The sequence below is a fragment of the Protomyctophum bolini genome (genome assembly GCF_963924005.1).
Source record: "Protomyctophum bolini genome assembly, chromosome: 12".
Lineage (NCBI taxonomy): Eukaryota > Metazoa > Chordata > Actinopteri > Myctophiformes > Myctophidae > Protomyctophum > Protomyctophum bolini.
Window position 1 is genome coordinate 23,416,479 of NC_137873.1, and position 25,617 is coordinate 23,442,095.

Below are 25,617 nucleotides of genomic sequence, written 5' to 3' on the forward strand. Positions count from 1 at the left end.
GAACCAATGACACAGGGACAGACCCAATGACACAGGGACACAGCCAGGGACAGACCCAATGACACAGGGACACAGCCAGGGACAGAACCAATGACACAGGGACAGACCCAATGACACAGGGACACAGCCAGGGACAGAACCAATGACACAGGGACAGACCCAATGACACAGGGACACAGCCAGGAACAGAACCAATGACACAGGGACAGACCCAATGACACAGGGACACAGCCAGGAACAGAACCAATGACACAGGGACAGACCCAATGACACAGGGACACAGCCAGGAACAGACCCAATGACACAGCCACACACACATACTGTAGCTGTCTATAGTGTGGTTGAGTGAATGAATGGAGAAAATTGTCATATCTCGGCTTTTTGTCCTACACAATCCTACACATTCATTGTCACAAAAATGACAATGAATGGATGATGTATGATTATAAGAGTGCCGCTCACTTCACACGGGTGTGATTTAAAAAAAAAAACAGGTCCAGCACTCGCACTCCCATCTCAAAATCCCTTACAGTTACACTCTTCACATCATGTAAAATAGAAATTATATTCACTGGCAAAATAATTATAATACAAATAAAATGTTTACTTCAATATTTTAGCCTTAGTCAATGTAGAGTAACATCCTCTCCTTATTCAACAGTAGCTGCATGTTTTCTTTTTTAATATATCCATTTAGTATAAGCCCTGGGGGGGGGGGGTGTAGTACTACAAGTTGTATGTATCAAGAGTTTTATTTATTTACTCACACGCACGCACGCACACACACACACACACACACAGCGAGAGAAACTGACGCCGGCGTGTCCACACCACAGACAGTATAACTAAGGTGCTAACGTTGCTAATGCTAACTAGTAGCAGCTTAACTATGGGACTGACTGGCGAGTCACAGACAGTCTGTCCCAACTCCCGCCGAGTCCCGAGTCCACACAAGCGGAGCGACCAGCGGCGGCGCACATCATGCCGCCCAGATGCAAGCAGAAATATCGTTCAGGAATCATTAGTGATCGACTCACGAGACTAGTCCGTCAGTCTCGTCAGATAATTCTCCGGGCAGCGGGCTCGGGCTCCACCCCCACCCCCACCCACAGACCCCCTCACCCCCCCCCAAACATTTTTTTAACGGATTTGCATGAATCACACAGGTCCTATATTTGGGATAAAAACGGCGATTTTCGCCGAAAAGCTACACTTTTGCATGCCTGTATATAGCAGTGCCTTTCACCCATTCACACACACACACACACACACACACACACACACACACACACACACACACACACACACAGCAAGCGTGCAATAGCTTACATGGCATTTGTTCTACATGTTGCTATTCTATTTTTAGATTTCAATATAATTGACAGTGATAGCCTACCACCAAACAGAGAAATGATCATAGCCCTCCTTGAATACTTCCCTCGGTCCTCCTCACTATATAACCTAAAACTATACTTTCAGCACCGGTTCGGGCGGCTTGCAGCCTTGCACCCTATGCTTGCATCCCCACGCCCCTCCCGAGACCCAACCTCCCAACACAGTTACACACTCCACCGCATAACTCTATGGGTGGAGCAGACTGGCAGGCAGCAGCCTCAAAGTCCAGGCTGGCAGGAGAGGGAGGAGAACCGCACGCTCATTGGTTAACAGTGACACTTATGAAGTGGCCTATTTGCGCCTCAATTGGGAGGGACGGACGTTCAGGAGCGATTTGCTCCGCTCTCCATCACCAGACATCAACCTGTACTTTCCTCACATGGATGCTCGGAGGACGGCAGAACGGCTCGGAGCTCTCGCAGACCATTACAACTTGATCCAGGAGGCGTTATTGTTTTTAATTGGGTTTTTAGATGAGTTATGGGGTTTGTAGCCTACGTCGGTGTTAGAAGAATAGGCTAAGCAACACGAGATAAAGGAAGAGAAGGGAAATGAAAGTCTCGGCTCACGAGAATGCAATGGAGTGAGAAGTGAAAACCCTTGAGTAGCCTGCTTCTTCTCCGTTGCCTTCATTCGTTTGGGTTTTAAAATCATGGATATTAGTAACGCGTCCTCTGGTGGGTGTTGTTGATAAAATTACATTGTTGGTTATGCTCACCAGAGTCACCACACTTCGTCGAGTGCCAGCGGTCTCCTCTCGACGCCTGTGATTTATACAAGAAGGAACAGTAATGGCTCTCCTGGTCCTCATGCTGCTTTTACATACAGGGTTGGGTCTAGGATCAAACTATGGCTACGTGGAGTGGTCAGATCCCAACGACAGGGACGCGGAGACACGCGCCAACAACAAGAACCCCACGATGCTCAGCACTCAGAACGTCAACAAGGATCAGCTGCTGCTGCACCAACACCCGACCGTGCATGCCGCGGGACCCGTCGCGGCCACCGAGCGCACGGCGGTGGTGGCGCACAAGATCGAGGAGGACCTCCCGAGGGTGGTGACCGCGTTCCTCCACAGCGGCGACTCCTCTGCGCTGAGGCATGTGAACTGCTCCCGTAGGTACGAGCTGAGCAGCCTTCGAGGCCGCGGCGGGGCGCACGTCGCCTCGCACTACTCCCTGCACGGCGTGCTGGACACCATGACGCACGCTGCCAACTTCCTGAACATCGTCCTGCAGGCCAACAGGTCGCGGGAGCACACCGTCCGGCGGGACGTCCACTGGTACCACGCGTTGGTCCGGAGCATCCTCGAAGGGGACCCCAAAATCCACAGGGCGGTGGTGACCTTCCACGTGGACGCGCAGAGGCAGCAGAAGGGCCCCCACGTGTATCTGCAGGCGACCAGAGCCGGCGAGGAGGAGGTGGTGCTGCAGGACCTCTCCGGCTCCGCGCACCTCCAATACCTGAGGAGCAGGACCCCGGAGTCCGAGTGGTTCAACGAGTTCAGGGACCGTAAGAGACCACCGCACCTGCACCGGAGGGCCCCTTATTCCGGCGCGGACGCTACGGGCAAGGAAGACGAAGGTTACTTAATGGACAAGAATCAAATCAAGTGGTCGGCGCCATACCTGGAGTGCGAGCACGGGACTTTTGTCCCCTACTGGCTGCTCACGTTGTCTGCAGGCTTTTATGGACTGACTACCAACTCTGCTCCAGAGTTCAGGTGAGTTCCTGACTGTGCTGCCATGATGAATCCCCCTTTCCCCCTCTCTGTATAGTGTATATGTTTCTTTTCCCTTTTTACATCCTCTATGATGATTTCCTGTTTTGACTATATACCGGTAGTTGTCTATATTCGTATGTCTCCAATTCCAAATGTTTTGATGAATTGAAAATGGTGGGCCCTATAAAGTGTACTGCTTTAGTTCATGCCTTCATGGTGTCGTCCACTCACAGTTAACAGTTTTTGTATTGAGTTGCACTTGAAATGTACTGTAATTCTGCAAACTGTTAATCAATCAATCAATGATGATAAGAGCGCCCCTCACATCACACACAAACCTCAAATTTTCTGGAAAATCTTTAGGCTTCAATGTCAGTCATATTTAAAGTCCTGGGATTGAGTGAGTACTTTGTCCACCTCTGCATCCAACATAACATTTTTACAATTCAAATACTGAGGTGGTGACTGGTGACTATAGGGAGTGGCAGAAAGGACTCCATTAATATTTAAATTGTTGCTGTTGTCCTAGATACAGGCATGAGGGAAATGCTTGGTTTATTTTAAGGCAAACTTTTAGGCCTACTAATAAAAAAGTAATTATTTTCTAGTACATTCCATATATTTTTTCACAATTTACTCCAAATAAAATTTCCACTGAGAGGGTTTAGTGTTAATGGCAGAAACGGTAAAAAGGTTTCTGTGACAGGTACAGTAGAAAGGTAGGCGTATGTTTTAAACACATTTGGCATGTTTATGTTTATGCATTAAAATAAAGCAAGCAATGCATCTAACACATGACATTAAATGCCATTTTGCACATGCACGCAGGCAAATACACACACAATTTGTATTTATAGAACATTTATTTACTGTGTGTTGTTACATTTTGGAGCAGGTTTACAGCAGAAACGTTTTCTACTGGGATTTACAATTTGTCCTGCAAACACACCATCTCAAAATAGCATACCGGCAGCCATGAAACACACACATTTACTACAATCTGGTATGCCGACATCCCCCTTTTAAAATGAGATGCTGCATCTCAAGGGGCTTTTCCCGTCTGAACTGAGTGATGCTGTACTGTACTGTACTGTACTGTACTGTACTGTACTGTACTGTACTGTACTGTACTGTACTGTACTGTACTGTACTGTACTTTACTGTACTGTACTGTACTGTACTGTACAAGCCCTCCTCCCTGACCTCTGCCCGGGGTCTGGACAGGGCCCCAAATTCACCAACTTAAGTCTCTTAAGTCTCTCGCCCCTGCCCATATATGGAGCTGGCCTGTTCTGACATCATTCTGAAGTCTGCTTAGACCCCATATTTGGGCATGCCTGACAAAGAACTCCATATATAAGCATAAAAGGGACACAGACATAATATCTGGGTGGGGCATGCATTTCCAACTTGCATCGTTCCAAGTTGGCCAGTGCCCAACAGCACCGCTGTAGAGGCTGAGGCTCCAACACATATTATCTGGGTGGGGCATGCATTTCCAACTTGCATCGTTCCAAGTAGGCCAGTGCCCAACGGGCACCGCTGTAGAGGCCCCATGGGCACCGCTCTAGTAGTACGAGTAAGACGCGCAAACGCGGGAAGCGAACGCAGCTCGTACATATTTGGGTTTTGGACGTATAGCTTCTTTGGGGACTCCTTATATCGTGCCCCTTTTGTGCCCATATATGGAGCTGAGTGATTGCTGATGCAACACACTCCATATTTGGATAGCGGGACAGACACACGGACAGACAGACAGACGCACGCACAGACATGATCTGCTAGGTCTCATTGCGAACGCAGTGAGCACTTACTATGAGACCTAGTAGTAAGTGCTCACTGCGTTCGCAAAAAAGTCTTGGCATGTTGCTGTAGTTTAACTGGGGGGGGGGCAGCTTCATTGGCAGAGATTTGCACTCAACTGAGCGCACCATTCTAATTGAGGAGTCTCATGATGAGGTCATCTGTCCTGGAAGCTTGTGTGAGGGAGGGTAGCATGCCAAGCCCCCTGCAAAAACTGCCAATCTATTTTTCACAACACCTTGTTGCCTGTTTATCTTGTCCGTAACACCTGATATTCAGTTCGCTCTCTCTCACTTCATTTGGGGGCGCATTGTGAGGGCCCAGGACACTTTTTGGAATTCGATTGCTGTCTGCCTTATCGGCGCACAGCATCCGGACATGAATCCTTGCTGCCTCAGCTTGCCAAAGAGGGGAGGATGGCAGAATCTAAAATAAACTCGCTGTCAGATACATACCACGATACCTCTCTCCGAAGTTAACTACAGTATGTGGAAGTTTTAACGTTGTGTCATGGAATGATCAAATCTTACAGTGCCTCAATAATAATACTGTTAATTCAACTATTTTCAAAATCCACCTTGCATTTGCATGAATATACTGTTCAGGTTCCAAAATGGCATACAGTGCCATTAAAATGACTTAATTTGGTTGAGACAAAGGTCAGCTCAGCTGGTGGTAGAACAAAGCTACATCATCCAGCCACAAAGTGCACATCTTGACAAAGTTGACAGATTAACATAATGCCACAATTAAGGCACAATACTTTGACAAAAGATTAATCATGAACAACTGATGAACTGGTCACATGCATTATCAAGCTCTATAGGCCAAAAGGGGATGTCACACCAGAAGCACTGCAACACTATAGACAACTTGACCTGTGCTCACTAAGCACGTCTTCTAGTATGCTATTGTTATACATTTATGTGCAGTACATCCTTACTAATTTAAATAAATTCCAACTATTAGCTTACACTAACTGTGAATGTATTTGATTAATGGAATCAGGTGATCAGGTACTGAGCTGCGGGGGAATCGAGTGAGTGGTTGCCCTCACTCGATTCCCCTGATTTATTTTTGAGTGAAGAAAGAGGAAATTAAACCAAGGCCTTCGTGTAAAAGCGAGAGTTCAAAGGTCAGATCTCAGGTGCCTAATGATGTGCTGGCTTCAGCAATGAGTAGCAACTCTACCCCATGTATGGTGAACTCTACCCCCTGTATGGTGAACTCTACCCCCTGTATGGTGAACTCCTGACCCTTCTCCTCAGCCCTGTCTCCATTAACCAAGTTCCAATAATAGGAATATGGGTCACTCAGAACTGAAAAGTCTAATAAGCCTTGAATGTGTTCCTTGAATGTGCAGTACAAGAATGTGTTCAAATATGGGTTCCATGGTTGTGGAACTTGTGGCCACAGTTCTTCCTTCTTCCCCCTCAAAGCATTCACACACTCTCACTATCTCTACCCACCGGCCTATCTCTCCCTCTCTCTGCTCTCTCTCTTCCTGTCACTTTCTCTTTTTGTCCCCTCTGTCTCTCTCCCTGTCTCTTTCCCCAACTCTCTCTCCTCCCCCCCTCTCTTTCTTTTTCCGTTTTAAATTATTATTCCAGGCCAAATATAAACCTACCGGTAATCAAAATGATTAGATTGAATGACTCCTGAGGATGTAACATCACGACCAAACATTAGGCCACTACATGCTGCGAGTCGACTCACATAATCTACAATGGATTGACATAACAAAACAACAAACAACATGGAATCTCAACTATTGGTTGTAAGTTATGTGTGCGGTTTGCGTATGAAGCCGTACAAATCAAAAGTATGTGCTGTTCAGTGATGAAGTAGTGCTAAATAGGCTCAAAGCTTGTGTGCATGTCCTACTGCAAGTGTGGCCCTGGACCACAGGTTGAAAGTCACTGTCCTAGAGTGTAGTGTCATGTAGCGAAACATTCAAAAACTAAGAAAACAAAAAAATCACTTTTTCTCTCTCGAATAGGTTCCCAGATTGGGTCCCAGAGAAGATTGTGTGCACATTTTATGCCTGTATTTAGGCCAGGTCCAATCTTTACTCCTCCCAGTGGGACGTGCGTCGAGGACCTCCCTAGGGAGATGGCCGAGAGGCATCCTAACCAGATGTCCGGACCACCTAAGCTGGCTCCTTTCCAGGTGAAGGAGCAGCGGTTCTACTCTGAGTCTCTCTTGTGTGACTGAACTTCTCACCCTATCTCTAAGGGAGATGCCAGCCATCCGTCGAAGAAAGGTCGCGAAGTATTCGCGACCTTATTCTTTCGGTCATAACCCACACTTCATGACCATAGGTGAGAGTAGGAACGAAGATTGCTCGGTAGACAGAGAGCTTTGCCTTCTGGCTCAACTCTCTTTTCGGCACAACAGTGCGGTAGAGCCTTCTCTGCCCTCCCCTCTCTCGTGAACAAGACCCCGAGATACTTGAACTCCTTCACCTGGGGTAATGCCTCATTCCATACTCGGACTGCACAATCCACCGGTTTCCTGCTGAGAACCATGGCCTCAGATTTGGAGACGCTGATCCTCATCCCAGCTTCCGCTGATCATCTGAGTGACAGATTAGTCCTAGTGTGGTAGTGACTGTTCGCTTGACCAAATAGCAATAGTGAACTATATAATAAATACTTTGCCTACAGCAAACACATACAGCAAGAACAATGTCGGTGCAAAGAGATTTGTTCACTCTTCGTAAGACTTTTACTTCCCTGGGCATGTATTCTGTTGTGCGACACAACATGAGCCCTAACTAATTGTGTGTGTGTGTGTGTGTGTGTGTGTGTGTGTGTGCTTTTCTGGCAAGCTATAATTCAAAGCTCTGTATGGCAGGTGGTCTTGTGAGTCCCCTCACTGCAGTACTTTGTGCTTTCTACTGCTTTCAATCTGTCCCACGCACACGCATACACATACATGCATTTTACACATGTACGCGCAATCACACATGCCAACAGACATTTGTGCACTTATCTATATTTTCTCTGGCTGCATGGTCTACTGCCGTGCTTCCAGAAAGTCGTTTGTTCCTCTTCCCAGCTCACAGATGGAGATAATGGGTGTTGGCTCCTCCAGAGAACACCCTCTGGCCACTCGAAGAGGAGAGGGAGAGAGAGAGAGACAGACAGACAGACAGACAGACAGACAGACAGACAGACAGACAGACAGACAGACAGACAGACAGACAGACAGACAGACAGACAGACAGACATGTGTGTGTGGAAAAAGTGAGTGGGATTGGTGGAGACAGAAAGACAAGATCACTGTGCCTGTCATTTGGGATGGGACAGAAAACTAAGTGAAGAAGAGATGCTAATCAAAAGAGACTAAGCATGTTTTGTGTGTGTGTTTGTGTGTGAGTGTGTGTGTGTGTGCGTGTGTGCGTGTGTGCGTGTGCCTTTGAGTGCAGTCGAGAGAGTATGTGTGTGAGTGTGAGACGGCTGGGTGGCAATCAGTCCCAAGGTGCAGTTCTTTTTTAAATGGCAAAAGACACTTTAGGGTTTTGACGGAGGTATAAGGTACATTCATTTAGTTGATGAATATGTTGCATCTTAATTCTCAACAGTGTGGAATTTACCACAGTCAGAGTTGGGGTGATAGCAATTTTGGATGGTAGCTCGGCAAAGACTACAGTACAGGAAGTCCCTGTCACCTCCATAGATTTTTACATTCACCAGCCTACAAACTTGCGTTATATAAATAAGGGATTTTCAGTTTCCATTCTGGCTGTGGGTCCTTGCATTTGACATAATACTGCACTCAGTGTTAAGAAAAGCTCATTTGAAGATGCAGATAGGATCTTGTATGCACGCACACGGTGTGTTCATACATGCTTGTGTGTGTAATGTATAATCTATATGTTAGCCATGTAACGATACACTCACCTCACAATACGATACGTATCACGATATGAGGTTCACGATACGATTTTTCACGATATTTTCAACAATTATTTTCCAGATTTTCTTATTTTTTTTTAATGATTTATCTTCCCCCCAAGCTTTTTTCACAATTTTTATTTAACTACTTTGCCAAAGTAGCATTACTTTTCATGTAAAATTACTTAATTTCCGTGCAACTGTAAACATGCTTTCATGTTTAAACCTAGCTCGAGTTAACATTTCTTAATTTCTTCTTTTCTTTTAAAATGTGACAATACCCCATGTTAAAATGTGGCAACACCCCATGTTAAAATGTGGCAATACCCCATATTAAAATGTGGCAACACCCCATGTTAAAATGTGACAATACCCCATGTTAAGATGTTGCAATACCCCATGTTAAAATGTGGCAATACCCCATGTTAAAATGTGACAATACCCCATGTTAAAATGTGTCAATACCCCATGTTAAAATGTGGCAATACCCCATGATAAAATGTGGCAATACCCCATGTTAAAATGTGGCAATATTGATATATATCGATATACGATATATCGTTACATGCCTAATGTATAACATCTCTCCTAAACTTGTCTTGTCTCTCTTCCTTCCCTCCACCCCTTATTCCTTTCTGCCTATTTTCCAATTCATCTACACTCTTCACTCCTCCTATACCTCATTTCCCCTCTTTGACCTCCCTCGCTCCTTTTATCCCCCTTGACATCTATCTGTTTTTCTCTCTACCTCTCATTTGCTCTTCCCTGCTATCTTCCTCAATGACTGACAATGACTCCTCTCTTCTCCTGCTCTTTTCTTCCTGTCTCTCACCGTGCTTTCTATCTCCCATGCCCTCCTTTCTGCCTTTTCTTCGCACCCCGTTCCCCCTTCCTCTGTCCCTGTCCCTGTCAGAGGTGTGGTTCGTGTGGACGTCAACCTCCAGGACGTGGACATTGACCAGTGCTCCACCAGTGGCTGGTTTGCTGGCACCCATCGCTGTAACCTGACCAGCATGGAAGTGAGTCTGTCGTCTGTCTGTACTGTACTGGACCACTGTCCTGTTATAGTCTTCATGATTGTTATATATCGTCGTTATCATCAGTGGTCGTTGTCGTCTTCACTGACTTGATGCTCAATCCACTTTTCTCATTCAGCCATTTGTCAGTCGGTAAATGTATCGGTCTGTCCGTCATTTATCCATCCATTTGTTGATATGTCATCATCATCCCGTTGGAATATGCTTGAGATTTAAAGGTACACTATAGCCCTTTTGATTTGTGTTTCAGTTTATTGTTGATGGTTGTCATATATGTCTACAAGAATAACAATATTATACAATCCTTATATTATACTTCATTATGGGGTCCCATAGGGGTCTGTTTTTAGCCCACTCCTTTTTTCGACTTTTCCCTCTGTTGTGAGTTTGTAGATCTGCTATGTTTAACAAATGTTCCCCCAGCATAGGGACGCTAGCGTTCATGTGCTTACCTGGACCAAAATGACACTTAGTATAGTGGTGCTACAGTAAATGGCCAGGTTTGAGGTTTGAGTCGATTCTTGAACCTCTTACTATGTACTGGCCAGGGTATCTGTCCTTATAACCCAGAACCTCTTACTATGTACTGGCCAGGGTATCTGTCCTTATAACCCAGAACCTCTTACTATGTACTGGCCAGGGTATCTGGCCTTATAACCCAGAACCTCTTACTATGTACTGGCCAGGGTATCTGTCCTTATAACCCAGAACCTCTTACTATGTACTGGCCAGGGTATCTGTCCTTATAACCCAGAACCTCTTACTATGTACTGGCCAGGGTATCTGGCCTTATAACCCAGAACCTCTTACTATGTACTGGCCAGGGTATCTGGCCTTATAACCCAGAACCTCTTACTATGTACTGGCCAGGGTATCTGGCCTTATAACCCAGAACCACTTACTATGTACTGGCCAGGGTATCTGGCCTTATAACCCAGAACCTCTTAATATGTACTGGCCAGGGTATCTGGCATTATAACCCAGAACCTCTTACTATGTACTGGCCAGGGTATCTGGCCTTATAACCCAGAACCTCTTACTATGTACTGGCCAGGGTATCTGGCCTTATAACCCAGAACCTCTTACTATGTACTGGCCAGGGTATCTGGCCTTATAACCCAGAACCTCTTACTATGTACTGGCCAGGGTATCTGGCCTTATAACCCAGAACCTCTTACTATGTACTGGCCAGGGTATCTGTCCTTATAACCCAGAACCTCTTACTATGTACTGGCCAGGGTATCTGGCCTTATAACCCAGAACCTCTTACTATGTACTGGCCAGGGTATCTGGCCTTATAACCCAGAACCTCTTACTATGTACTGGCCAGGGTATCTGGCATTATAACCCAGAACCTCTTACTATGTACTGGCCAGGGTATCTGGCCTTATAACCCAGAACCTCTTACTATGTACTGGCCAGGGTATCTGGCCTTATAACCCAGAACCTCTTACTATGTACTGGCCAGGGTATCTGGCATTATAACCCAGAACCTCTTACTATGTACTGGCCAGGGTATCTGGCCTTATAACCCAGAACCTCTTACTATGTACTGGCCAGCGTATCTGGCCTTATAACCCAGAACCTCTTAATACATACTGGCTAGGGTATCTGGCCTTATAACCCAGATACTCCAGGGTATCTGGCCTTATAACCCAGATACTCCGGCGACTACAGAGCCCTTCTCATTGATACTCAGCAGGTCAGAGCTAAAGAGAAGGAATTTTGGTCTCTTGTGAGCAGAGAAGTATCCCCTGATTGTGTAGTGTGCACTGAAGCTGCATGCCTACTTTGGTTCCACGTACTTATGTGAAATGGCCTTTTCACAAATGAAAATAATAAAATCCAAGTTTAGAACTCGTATGACTGACTCACATCTTAATGACACCCTCAGACTGGCAATCACTAAATATGAACCAGATTTCAAAACGCTTGCAGATAAAGTGCAGTCACAGCAGTCTCATTAAAGGTGGGCTGACCCTGAGAGTATGTCACCATATCTGTGCAAATATATATGGTCATGTTATGCCTATGTCATTTGAACATCTGCCAATGTGAATATTCATTGAAATGAGAAACAAAATATTTCTAATACTAATTATTTCTAATTTGTCTTAATATTATTTGACATTGAACTTACTATAAGTATTTATTCTAATTTAAGCTTTAGTCTTTGTGTGGATGTGTGCACATGCATTGAGCCTGTCAGAAATAGCAAAAAAACAAGTGTTTTTTCTAACACGTTTTAGTGGTAGATCTTGGCTTACAATTGGGAATAAAATGGGCTCTTGGGCTTGACAAGGTTGGTTACCACTGCTCTAGTAGTACCTTGTGAGAATGATGTGGACCACTTCGGTTGATCATCTCGGTTGGTTTTCACAATATGTCAATATATCTGCACTATAGAGCGTCGCAGTCCCCCGTCGAGAGACCCGGAAAAGAAAGTATTTATTTGAAGCCAACTCTTGTCGTGACAAATCATGACAACACTTTTTTTGTTGTTTTTCTTCTTTGTAATTACAGTATTTGTTTGGTCCAAAATATTGTGTTTGTTGTCATGATTTGTCACGACAAGAGTTGGCTTTGTACGACGCTTATACGGTCTTTAAATATATACGTTTTGAAATGTCTATGGGAAAAATGCATTGTAAACTATTTCCTGGGCCTGGCGTCGTCATGAAAAGGGCTCTATAGTGCCACTGCCATACTCTTTAGTTACAATGAAATCCTGAGTGTTTATTTAACCATGATTGTTTAAAAATGGATCCAGAAGCTTCTAGGATTTGGATCCGTAAATGGAGGAACCACAGGCAGGATCCAACATTGAGATACAGTACCGGAACTAATTAAAATCCTAAAGGATCCAAACCCTGAGCACTGAGCAGTGAAAGTGCACATACATTGCGTGCGTGCGTGCGTGCATGCGTGTGTGCGTGCGTGCGTGCGTGCGTGCGTGCGTGCGTGTGTGTGTGTGTGTGTGTGTGTGTGGTTGAGAGATTGCATGAAGAGATAGCTCATTAGTGTAGGAGGCATAGCTCATTAGTGGAGCGGGCATCTCTTCTGTGTTTGGGGAGAGCATTCCAGAGGGGGGTGGGGGCGGCCTCAGAGAAGGCCCTGTTGCCCCAGGTTTTTGCGGACCTTTTTGGGGACCTCAAGGAGGCCCTGAGGGAAGAGGATGGTGAGTGTGGCTCGAGGAGGGCGGAGAGGTTGGAGGGGGGGGCAGGTTGTGCAGTGTCTTGTGGTGAGGAGTACTTGAAGTCGATTCTTTGTTTAACCGGGAGCCAGTGGAGTGTTAGTCATATATGCTCCTTCTGACCGGCATGTAAGCTCTGTTGTCTCTGCATACGTGTTCTACAGTCCTACAGCCTGGTGACGGCCGTATATGATCCATAATGAATGCAGTGTAATGGATTGCGGCAGCACACAGTGAATAATTGACCATGCTCTTTATCCGTAGTGCTTACCCTCTCGTGCATTCTTTCTGCCATAGGAAAACTATGAGGGTCTCCATTTGAACTCTTCAACTTGAACACCGCAGCCTCTCTCATTTTTCACACGTCCTCTCTTGTCTCGCACCTGTCCGACGGCGCTTAAATTGTGCTTGTATCATCAGAGTTGGAGTTGGAGTGCTGTGAGCACTGGTCTCTTTTTATAAAAAATACTCCAGTTACATTTTTACTAGATACACAGACATACCTTTGTTGATCCCCGTGGAGAAATACTGTGCCGGTTTGTGCGCATGCTTGTGTGCAAGTGGACCTAAGTGTATTGGTTGTGTGTGTGAGAGTTTTTGTCATTCAGGACACGGGCAGAGAAACGTTTCCGGTCCCAAAGCCATTTGCAGTCCCTCATTTTGAGATAGAGCCAAAAAACTAATACAGGATACTCATTAGGGCCATATGATAATTCGGGCCAGAGAGATGAAACACATCCTTGACCTTGTATTGTTCATGAAGGATTTAGTTGGAGTCAGCATGCAGGAATGTACTGTACACATTCAATTCCTCAGTGTTCATTTAAGTGTGTGTAAAATGTACTCTAATGGATCTGAATTGGTCCATTTTGTATATAAAATATATAGCAGATCTACAAGCTCATAGCACTTTACTTTGTGCCATGCTATGAGCTTGTAGATCTGCTATTTCAGATTTTTTTAACTCAATATTTGCTTCTGGGAACAAAACTATTTTCAGACGGGAGGCCAAGGGGAAAATACATAACATTTAGGGGGCCTGACATAGCTAACACAATTTTTCAAAAAACTGTATTTTAGAATCAGCCTCGGGTCTTAATGACCACTGAGGTGTTTTACTGTGTGGGATATTACTGATGTAATACTCCCTGCTCATTTCTGCCAATCATCAGGGCAAGGTTGTGTGAAGAGAGCTGGCATTATCACAGTTATAAATCATAGTTATAAAGATTTACATTATACAAATGGCACACTTTACCTCTATACCAAAGAAGATGATAGCCTACAGTTATTGAGGCTGTATCAGAAATAGATTCACTTGTAAAAATCGTTGTGACTATTTAAATATACTTGAGGACTTTTTTCTTTTAATACAATACAGTGGGCGACTGATTTGGGAGGTTTCCCTCCCCAAACATGGACAATTGTGTTTGTAGAGGCTTGGCGAGCCGGATGGATTAGAATCCGTAGACTCCGTCATGGTGGGCACTGTTCAGGTACTTTACTCCTCTGCAACCTGAGCACCCAGGTGCCTTGCCTTGAAATACATTCTATAAATACAGCGCTAAGAACTCATCCTCCTCTCATCATTACACACCTGTGTTATATCTATTACATCGTACTATTTACTACGGTCGCTTTTCCTGAACACACATAATTCAATATGAGTCTAATGGCGCACCTGTAGGTGACTGGCTAGTGTATTGACCACATAACCGCAATGTTAATCAATCAATACAATACAATGTAAGTACTGTAAAATAGCCAGTAGGGCTTCAAAGTAACTACTGTAGGATATAGTCACTATAGGTATAAGTTTATTGAACATTGTGCATGAGGACATTACATTCTTCTTTTGTAATTCCTGCTCAAAAGGTCACAGGATTTCTGAATGCTGACATGTGTGAGCACTGCAGCTGTCTGATACTAGACGACAGTATCAGTGCTTATGACAGAGCCGTACGACTGTGTCCCGACCTCTGGTCTTTCTCAGCGTGAAATGTGATGTATCCTTCATCATAACAATGATGCCACGTGGGGAAAATAACCCATCTACTGTACAAGTTCATAACGTGTTGCATCGCAGCGTGTTGTGAGTTTGTAGATCTTCTATCGCAACACCGTAGTACAATGTATTATTATTATTATTTTTTTAACTTAATTTTTATTGAAAGGAAGAACAGACAGACAAAAACTCAACTAACAAGACAATACGGGAAAGAAAAAGAAAAAAGACAAAAAGTAAAAAGAAAAAAGGCTGCATTTTTCATATTACAATAAACATTCAGTGATTGCTTTTTTACTTGATGCTAAGAGGATCTTGATTAAATATTTATCATGTGTTAGAAAATCTTCATGGATATTTCCCAACAGTAGAAAAGAAACAGACAGAGGTATCTCAAAACACAGAATGGTCTCCAAAGTGGAGTGAATATCCTGCCAGTATTTCTGAATTTTAGGACAAGACCAGAAAATATGAGCGTGGCCCGCTTCCTTGTGGCCACATTGTCTCCAGCAAGGCTGTTCTGTTTTCAGTTGTCTTGATTTCATTTTGGGAGTAATAAAAAATCTCATTAAGTTCTTCCAACAGAATTCTCTCCACATTCTTGAGTTGGTGGATGTAATGTGTTTGTACAATGTATTATTAATGAAGCAGGATAAGACCTATCAAGGAGAGTTTATTGTCTACGCCAGGCCGAGACTATGTTTTTGACCCTGTCCGTCCGTCTGTGTACAACTGTGCACGCACACTCCCTGGAGGCCAGAGCAGAACCTATGCCCAAACTTTTTCTTATTGTTCTGTTATAGCAGCACTAGGAGGACGATCTTTGCTAAACAATTTTTTGTTATTACTCCTACAGATTCTGTCCAAACCTCACACAAATCGGTATACATTGTAGTCATGTGATCAGAAGGAATCTGTTACATCTCTCATATTCCTTGACGATTGATTGATACGAAATGTTGCTCGCACTTTCCTACTAAGCTAAAGAAGAACCTCCATCCCGATTTTTTCAAATATCCTCATGGTGCCACTACAACAGTCCACTTCATCTTTTGGCTTATAACTTGAACAGTATTAGATACTTTTTGTGCCATACTGTGTTTTCTTCAAAAACCTTGTTCCGAAATTTGTGCCATACTGTGTTGCCAGTACTACACTTTTTTTTTTTTTTTCAAAACTCACACAAATCGGTACTCACATTTTCCATTTGGCTAATGACTGCCTCCCAAAGTTTGCGGGCCCCAGCTAGGCAACCCAGCCTGGCGGAGGAGACCTGTGCTCGGATGAGCACACTTTTCTAGTTTGATCTCTTTCTCTTTTTCATATTGACGGATGAGTCATCGCTACCATTATCTTTGGCTCCGCAGGGTTTGGAATCCATGGTAACCACGCTCCAGGTTGTCACATCTCTCAATCACAGATAAATCTCAGTCGGCCTTGCTGAGGTCCCCTTTGGTAGCAGAGGAAAACAGTCATCAGAGATGTAATCAATACTCTGATGTACTGTGTTAGCCCAGAGCCGGGTTTAATACACCATTTTGTTTTCAAAACTTTTTCATGTCAAGCACGCCCAAATTAATATATTTGGCTGCGGATCCCATCTGAAAATATTGTGAGCCAGCAACCTCCATAGAAATTTGTGTTGTTAAAATCTTTCAAAAATGCGCAAAATGTGTGTGAAAAGAAGCAGCTTGGACTCCTCATGCATATAAGGAAGCATGGTCAATCCGCTGCCCCCCCAGGTTGGCAGAGGAAGTGTAGCACAGAATTACATTAGATAATTGACACTGGGTGAATTTCTTTTTTGCAAAATCGTGGGATAAAAATTATAGGAAAGCAGTTTTACCCACAGCACTAGGCCTATAAATAATTTCTGCTACGATCTTGGATGTTGAGATCATTATCTCACAAGTCTCAAACATCGCCGCGGCCCCATTATGTTCACAGTTCACAGTAAAATCTCCACTAATAATATATATTTCTGGGGGAAATGGGCTGTGGAGAGATTGCAAGTGGCTCATTGCTTTCCTAAAGTATAAGCGCACCCTCAGGTACTCATCTCTTTCTCTTGCAAAGAGAAAAGATACAGTAATAACAAGAGGGTTTCCTGTAATGTGACAGAACATCATGTACTCCGGAGTCAGTCCTGGGTGTTTTCAAAAACGCTCCCTGCCCTCATCATTGTTCTGATTAATGGTTAAAATATGCCGGCTTTGTAATGAGGCAGCTCTGTCTGAGAGGTGTAATCTCTAAAGTGTAATGGTGTAATCTCTAAATTGTTCTCCAGTCGTTAATACTCTAGTATTCTGGGGGCTGTGGCTAAGGCAGGGTTTTGATGAAACACCAGGAAATTTGCTGCTACGCAAACGCAATTTGCCCTCAAATGAATATGCATGACACCATTGTATGACAAAGTATAAAATGGGGTTTAGTTACTCATTTCAAATTATTTTTTTATATTATTATAAATATTATTCTCTGGTATCGGTATTCGGTGTCGGCTAACACATAAAAAAATGTGGAATCGGGATCGGGACATCCCTAGTTTAGTAGAACATTTTTAAATAGTTGGAAAAATAAATTAGTTCGTTTTCACATTGATTTGTATAAATAATGTGTTCCAATATTCTACATTTAATTAAAAAAGTAATTGACTAATCGCTAAGAAAATAATCAATAGTTCCAGCCTTATTTTTAATAAGTTCCAGGTGCTTATTCCCACCACAGGGCCAGCGGTCATATGTAAATGTAGTGCAGTTTGTGATGTGTCACGCACGCCTGCCGTGCATGGCCTTCTGACTGAGACGCACTTGGCCCAAGCTTCGTCTGGCTTTGCCCAGATACAGTGTAGCGTCAGAGGAAGGTAGAATGCATTTAAGTCACCAATTGAAGCAAAACACAAGGCTTCATGCATTATGTATAGTCAGTGGTGGTAGGGGAAGCAGCGTTTATATAAGGAGTCGCTGCTTATATAATTAGGGGAAGACTTGAGAACACTTGCAGCTCTTTGGTTTAACGTAACGTGCCTTTTTGTAGGCTACGTTTTCTGCATGCTTGAATACGCACGTATCATCTGTGGGTATGGATGTGCCTCTACTACAATGCATGCATTCGTGCGCGTGAGTGTGTTTTCTCCCTGGCCACCATGTGAAACGTTGTATTTTACCAACCATGTCTGTGTGTCTCTGTCTGTCAGTCTCAAGGGGGAGTGGTTAACCAAGCAAGTCAGTCTCTGCCTCCGTCTGTCTTTCCCTTTTTTCTTACCTTTCGTTCCACTTTCTAGATTTGACATTTGAGATGAGGCCAGAAAGAGAAGCATCAAATTATCCCCCCATCTGTCAACACTGGCGATGCTCTGTGCCAGATGTGGAGGGATCAGTTAAGCGATTCATGATTAAATCACTGATATTGACCAAGCATGGCAATTCAAAAAATAATAATAATCCCACGACTTTTCAACCCATTTTTTCACCCAAAGTATCAATTATCTAATGTAATCCTGGGCGATACATTCCCTCTGCCAACCTGGGAGAGCAATGGACTGACTCTAGACACTCAAGACACTGCCCCCGGTGCCACCATTAGATCTCCATATATGGAGCTGACATTCCATATGTTGATCTGACCTCATCGAACCCTGTACACTCAAGACACACTCCATATATGGCCAGTACAGAATTCATTCCATATGTTGATCCGCATTCCAAAGCGCCAGCGCTCGCCCAGCAGTCAGGCGGATGCATGCACCTTTAGGGCGAGGTCGCTTCTCGCTCTCAGGCGTCTTACTGGTATAGTATTGCATTAGTAGATAGTATAGTTTCTATACTATACTATAATATACTACTGTAGTAGGCAATATATAGTAAGAATGAAGATGATTAAGTGATTATAGTAAGCATGGTTGCACTGTACTCACTCACACTTCATTCAGTCATGCCAGGTCAGTTATTTCTGCCATACTCATAGTAGAGTAGTGATGTTCAGGTCCATCAAAAATTAATCCCCAACACTCCTCTCTGCCATGCAAGAAATTAGTCTGTTTCCTCTGCAGTGGCAACCTCGCAGCTCAGTGAAAAGCAGGGGGCCCTGATGATCATATAGCTTACGCCTCAGTGGGTGACAAACCCTATCGTCTGTCACACAGCGAGAAGGGTGAATAGAAAGGGGGCGCATCGTTTCAAAGTTCCTGAAGTCAGTTATCAAGAGATATTATGCGGAGGGAGGGCATGAATCAGGAAAGGTTTTGTCTCTAGGATTATTTAGCCGTGTTACTGTATACTGTATAATGTAGTATAATATAATAATGTTGGAAAAGCACAGGTGCAACACAAAAAGGTTGGATTAGACATATGGGGCTGAGGATGCATTTCAAATGCGCACACACAGACATAAACACGCGCGCATGCGCACGCGCACACTGCGCACTGCACACACAAAATCTCTTACTGTATATCAGACAAATACAAACTGGCAAGCGTAGGAAGCAGGAGCCTGTGTTGTGCTTGTCTGTTCTGTTGTGCTCAAACCATTGAATTTATCATGTCTCAAACTGAAGCAAAAAATAATAATAATGGTATAGAAAAACTGTCATGCAGGTGATATCACCAACCATTACTGCTATACATTTAACTAAAACTACACTTTTAAAATGGAGGAGGGTCTTGCAGTAGCACATTTGTTAGTCTCTGCTAATGCACCATGGCATAGATAGACTGTACAAGCCTCTGGAACTGTACTGAAGGGATGAAACACCGTTCTAACAAAAGACATTTCCGCATTCGATGTTTTGTTGTTGGTTTTTGTGGAGAGCACTGTCTAACATGTCAGTCCAAAATCTCCTATGTTCTTTTATGTTGAGATCTGGTGACGGTGAATTACATACAATAGCATAATGATTGTCATACTCGAAGCATGTAGTGACCATCCTAGAAGAGACCACTCCCCTCAGGATAGACCCATTTCATCCAAGGATAAAGGTACTCACTCAGAACAACTTACATTGATTTGCAATGACCGGGGTAAGTGAACCCAAACTGTACCAGGAAAAGGCCCACCAAAGCATAACCGAGCCACCAAATCCCCTCACTGTATGGGTAAAGCATTCAGGCCTGTATCGTTCTAATGATATACTTGCCCACTTGTTGAGAATATGGTGAAGGATGACTCATCACTTTTCTCTGTGAAAAAGGTGTCACAAAGTGACAAAAGGCACGCACATCCTGTCCTGCTGGGCTGGGTACTGGATCAAAATTACAGCATGAAACAACAATAAAATCCACACACCAGCATGCTGCTCCCACCATGGGTTTTTTCTTTATTGGTAGTACCAATAAAGAAAAATCGCACCTGTGTGAAGTAAGTGGTGCAACTCTGTGTGGGTGTCCCCGGGGACATGTAATTTGAACAGCCACTTGAACACAATTACAAAGTCAGCCCACTATCTCCGTAAGAATGTAGCCCAGAGTTATGTCTCAGCAGGATGTATTAGCTTCAACTTTTTTAACTGTTCCAGTTCCAATGTTGTCCCTTCTTACTTTCATCACTTCCAATTTAACTTGTTTATCATGTATCCGTTGTGAGTTCTCTCTCCTGATTGGATAGAATTGGTATCCCAACCTGGAAATCACATTTTCTGTTCACTATAGAGCTGGAGAGACTGGGAGACCCCTCTTACTGAACATACCAGAATATAGAAACATTACTAGAACAATATCAAACATATATGTAAAAAGAAGGGGGAAAAAAACATTGATTGATTGATTGATATTGATTTAATACTTTATTTGTCAGCAATGTAAACAGCTGTTGGAATAACGTGTTCCTTCCACACGCTACGTCCAACCAGAGAAACTCCCCTCTGTCAGGTGTAAAGGAGCAACTTGGACACTCAGGCATGAAGGAAGCATGAGTTCAAGTCCGTTGTTCTCCCCTTTTCCCCCATATATGGGGACTAGGTTGGTAGAGGGTGTGTAGAGCCCAGGGGGGCAGTCAGACGGATATTTTGTGAAGCCACTAAGGAAATGAAAGTTCATATAATGGCCTGTTGTGGCGCTCTCATTGGGCTCAAAAAAACCCATAGCCCCATAGAAGTCCATGTATTTGGGCCCAACTTCACCTAGACTGTATTACCTTAATAAACATGGTCATGAATACTTTTTGCTTCCAGTCACTAGTTTAAAGTCTCATTTCTAATGTCATAATATTCTTTTTGGAAAATTATGGTCCCATTTATTAGAAAAATGACCATAAAGTCGCGCATGTTCTGAGGGGTGTGGCTACCGTTAGAGTCTATGAACGGGATCCCCCACCCACTCGAGTCAAAATAAAAACCAACGAAGAAGAAGGGGGAAGTCCCGCCTCGTTGTCTGGGCCAGCCAATGGCCAGCTGGGCCAAAACGGATCTAGAAAGATGGCGACTTCCATTGCAAGGACTGACAGGCTTCATTTTACGTTCACGTTAGACCCGCGGAACGCTTTGTCCATATTTTTTACAGTCTATGGTAGAGCCAGGATCACATTAGATGATTGACAGATTGATTGGCAGGCTCCCAGTTCCAGAGTAGGTTCAGGTGGTCAGTGCAAACACAGGAGAAATAGGTAAGCATTCAGAATAGCACACTGATAATGTTAACTTGCTGCTAGGTCGGGTGGTTAGCCCGGGTGGTAGGTGACAACAGAGAGAGAAGACCTGGCAGAGCGTGAAACGTTGAACCCGGCTATATACAGTAGCTGTCATAATTGGTTGCCTCCGCCACCTCTCTTGCACCCCTGTCTGTCAACACTCCTATAATTAGAGGACAGATTAGAAAGAGGGGGGGGAGGTAGGGTAGGTTTTTGGCAGTCGTGACATTGAGGCTAAATGAATAACACAAAACGGTCCTGCGTACTTGTTTCCATTGTGGTCCTATGCATTCAATACATCAACATATACCACCTTTCTACGGAAATTTGGATTTACCTCCTGGTTTGGTCTCCTGATTGATTTACTGATTTTTCTATCATTGCCTTGCTTTGTTGAAATGTACTATACAGATAAACTCGCCTTGCCTATGTAGTTGTCAACGGGCGGTTCTTGCTCACAGTCTGATCACGTACGGCATTGACATTTCAGTCCCCCCAAGAGTTGCTCCTCTGTTTTTAATTACATATCACAAACATCAAATCTAAGCTTTTGACCACAATTTCCGTTTACTGATGTCTTTCTCCTAGTGCAAGGTTTCCCAAACTTTTCACGTCACAACCCCCCAACATAGTCATATGCGAACTGGGGAACCCCATCCCTGTCACAACACTCCATATTTGGGCATGCCTGACCAGTGTTGTTCAAGTAACTTTTTACTATAAATTAAATTATAGTTATAGTTACTTAATATAAAAAAGTAATTTACTTTACATTAAATTATGAAAGTAACTACTTTACTTTACTTTACTTTAAAAAATAATAATATAAAAAACGATTTAAAAGAAGGTTTTTTGTTCTGTCGCACAGTAAGAGAAAAGACAACTCCCTCCTAACATTATGAAATGTAGTGGAACAATAAAACATGTTCAGAAATTGTGACAGGCATCTTTATTGTAGCCTCAACTTGCCTTCATTTTTTTTGAATAATAATAATCAAATAAAAAATGAGTCCATATATCTGCAGTGATAGAGAGATATTCTAATTCATCAAATGTATTTTGAGCTCATCTTCCATTTTAGAATATTCACTGTTTTGTTCAGGTAGCCTATTTGGAAAATGTATTTCTGCACATTAGCCCTGCTTTCACTGGTATTTTGCTGACCACCAAGGAACAGACTCCACCGTTGAGAGGGGAAGCATTTCCTCAACAACATAGGCTACCTAGCAATCATTTTGTCAAGTTGACTCTTGGTGACATGCTACAGTGGCGATTTAAAATCGATATTTCCCCACAAACCATCCGATCTCGCTGTTATCCGCGTGATATAAGGGCGTTAGTTACAACACTGTGCCTGACACAGAACTCCATATAGGGGGAGGGCATAGTGACGCGTTAGGTAGGATTTTGGCTTATTTGGGCGCCATCTTCCTGCCTACATAGTACATGAAGGCTAGTAGGATGCTAGGCTACTTGGCTGCCAGTCTGTAGTTCGTAAATTTGCTTGTCAGTGACGCTGGTGTGTACGCTGTCACTGCAGTACACCATCTTCCATCTCTACTATCTATGGCTCTGGATCGACGGTGGTATTATTATTATTCGCCGTTCGGGTGTTCCAATCACTCCCCTCACGTCAAAACAGTTCTCAACATCTTACTTGACGAGAAGACATGTGGACATATCCTTATGGAACCAGGGAGAGGGGGAAAAACACCACGAGAGTGACGAGTGATCAGTCAAACGGGTTCTCTCCGCAGTAAATAAGTAATCTGTCTGTATGCGATCCGACCATTATTATTTTGATTACACTGTCATGCTCGTTTTAGGACAGGTGGAGAGCAGAGCATACATGTGTTTGGGAATGTTGCTGAAGGTTATGTTATTTTGTCATCTGACACCCAAACCCTACAGTGTTTATTTAATTTTATATCTACAATGGTGAATGGTATACAGTATGTCTCCACAGTGAGGCTGGAAAATGTAAAAGCAGCCTACTACTATACAGTAGCCTACTACCTACCTAGGCAGGGAAATGGCAACCAGAATAACGTGTGTGTGTGTGTGTGTGTGTGTGTGTGTGTGTGTGTGTGTGTGTGTGTGTGTGTGTGTGTGTGTGTGTGTGTGTGTGTGTGTGTGTGTGTGCGTGCGCGTGCGTGCGTGCGTGCGTGCGTGCGTGCGTGCGTGTGCGCGTGCATGCGTGTATCAGTACTCTGACTGATACAGTACCTTCTCAGATATGATACGTTCTCAGATGATTACATCTCACAAATCTGATACTAGTCGGCCAGATTAATAATGTAATGCGGTGTGCGGGGGAAATGATGACAGGAGCAACAGCACCAAAATACAAAGATGTTTCAAATGTAAATCAAACCTTTGAAGCAACTTTGGCGATATCCAGCCTCGTATCTTCTTGCAATGTTCTTTCCACATCGGCACAAAATTGACGATGAAGTGAGAGATGAAGGTTGAACCGTTTCATATTTGATATAAAGCTTAAGAAGTAGTGAAAATAGCCCATCAACAAGCTCACAACGCGCTTGTAGATGTGCTATTTTCACCAGTTTTGGCCCCTGTGTCTAATCTCTCTTTTGGGTCTCGACCTGAAACGTTTGGGAATCACTGGTCCACAGTTTATCTGCCCTGCTCCAGCAATGCTATTTCCTCCTTTTATCTTTCCATGTTCTTGTTATTTTATTTAGCCATCCCTGTGTTCCTTCGCTGGTGCTCTGTTTTCCATTATGTTTCAAGTCCACCAAAATTGCTTTTGATTATATTATCTGTCCCTCAGTCCCTCCTGACTTTTTCCTTCCGACTCCATCCATCCCCTCGTCATGTGTTACACCTGTGTTCACCTCTGCCTTGGTAAATATATAGAAGGTAAAGAAAAAGGTCTCACACTCGTAGCCACGATGCAAATGTTATTTTAAAAGAAACGGTTCGACCTACCTAGGTCCTTCTTCAGGGAATGATTCACCTCTGACTTGTTGTCTGTGTAAGTCCTGCCCACTGTTGTATTCTGCCTGGTCCGGTGATTATCAACTTTTTTTCTGTCTGTACGACTGCCTGTGTGTTCCTGGATTGTGACTGACTGGAGTAATAAACCCTGGTTCACCTCCCAAATTCTGTCTACTTTGTACAGCGTTTTGAGCCTGCTTAAAGCCTCCTGACAGTCTAATCTGCAGCCTTCAGCTTTCTGATTCCACGGCAGAATGGAGGAGCATTGCAGCACCCACTGCAGTAGCGTAAAGTAAGGCTTTTACTTTGAGCTCCATATATGGGCATAACCTATAGTCCCATATATGGAGACAACGTTGATATCCAGCGCTGACATCAGATTAATGTAGAAACTCCAAAGATGGATATACACAGTGGTGATATCATCGTGACACTAGACTTGCCCGCATCATAAAAGGCAGATCCCAGCCTCTAAACCTCAGATACCAAGCAACGCACGCGGTATCTCCAACGATCCCAAATCCTCAGAATCTACAGCACTCAAACAAGACACAAGATCCAAGATCAAGAACATGTCAACACATACGAACCAAGGTGTAAGTTCGTATCGAACACCACTGTAGCGGGTCCTAACTAAATAACCAGCACTGGTTCGAGCTATTTAACTCATAGAATGCTGAAAGCGTTTTTAAACGTTTTATTATAGCCAAGCGCAAGAAGCGCATAACGTTTTTATACGTTTTATGGTCCAAAAAACGTTTTTTTATTGATTACTATAGTTCAACTATATTTGCGCCCGGACAACTCATAATGTAACACCGATCGGCTCTAAAAAGAGTTAAAACCCCCCCCTGCTGAAAAGAGGTGTTGGTCTGAGAAGCGTCTGGCACCGCCTATTGGTTGGTCTATGCGAGGACGTACGACGTATTGGAGACGGCCGTCCGGCATAGACCAACGCAGATGTCAGGGGATCTAAAATGGAT

The 25,617-nt window shown here is 43.7% G+C and overlaps 1 protein-coding gene across 1 annotated transcript in view; it reads left to right on the plus strand.

Annotated features, from left to right (window-relative positions):
* Positions 1-2,186: 2,186 nt before the first annotated feature.
* Positions 2,187-25,617, plus strand: part of gpr158b (G protein-coupled receptor 158b) — a gene marked incomplete at its 5' end in the record, with an annotated part of 74,451 nt that continues 51,020 nt past the window's right edge. The window contains 2 exons of the mRNA XM_080778410.1: positions 2,187-3,118; positions 9,734-9,839. Coding sequence (XP_080634536.1) covers positions 2,187-3,118; positions 9,734-9,839 — 1,038 coding nt within the window. The remainder of the gene's footprint in view (positions 3,119-9,733; positions 9,840-25,617) is intronic.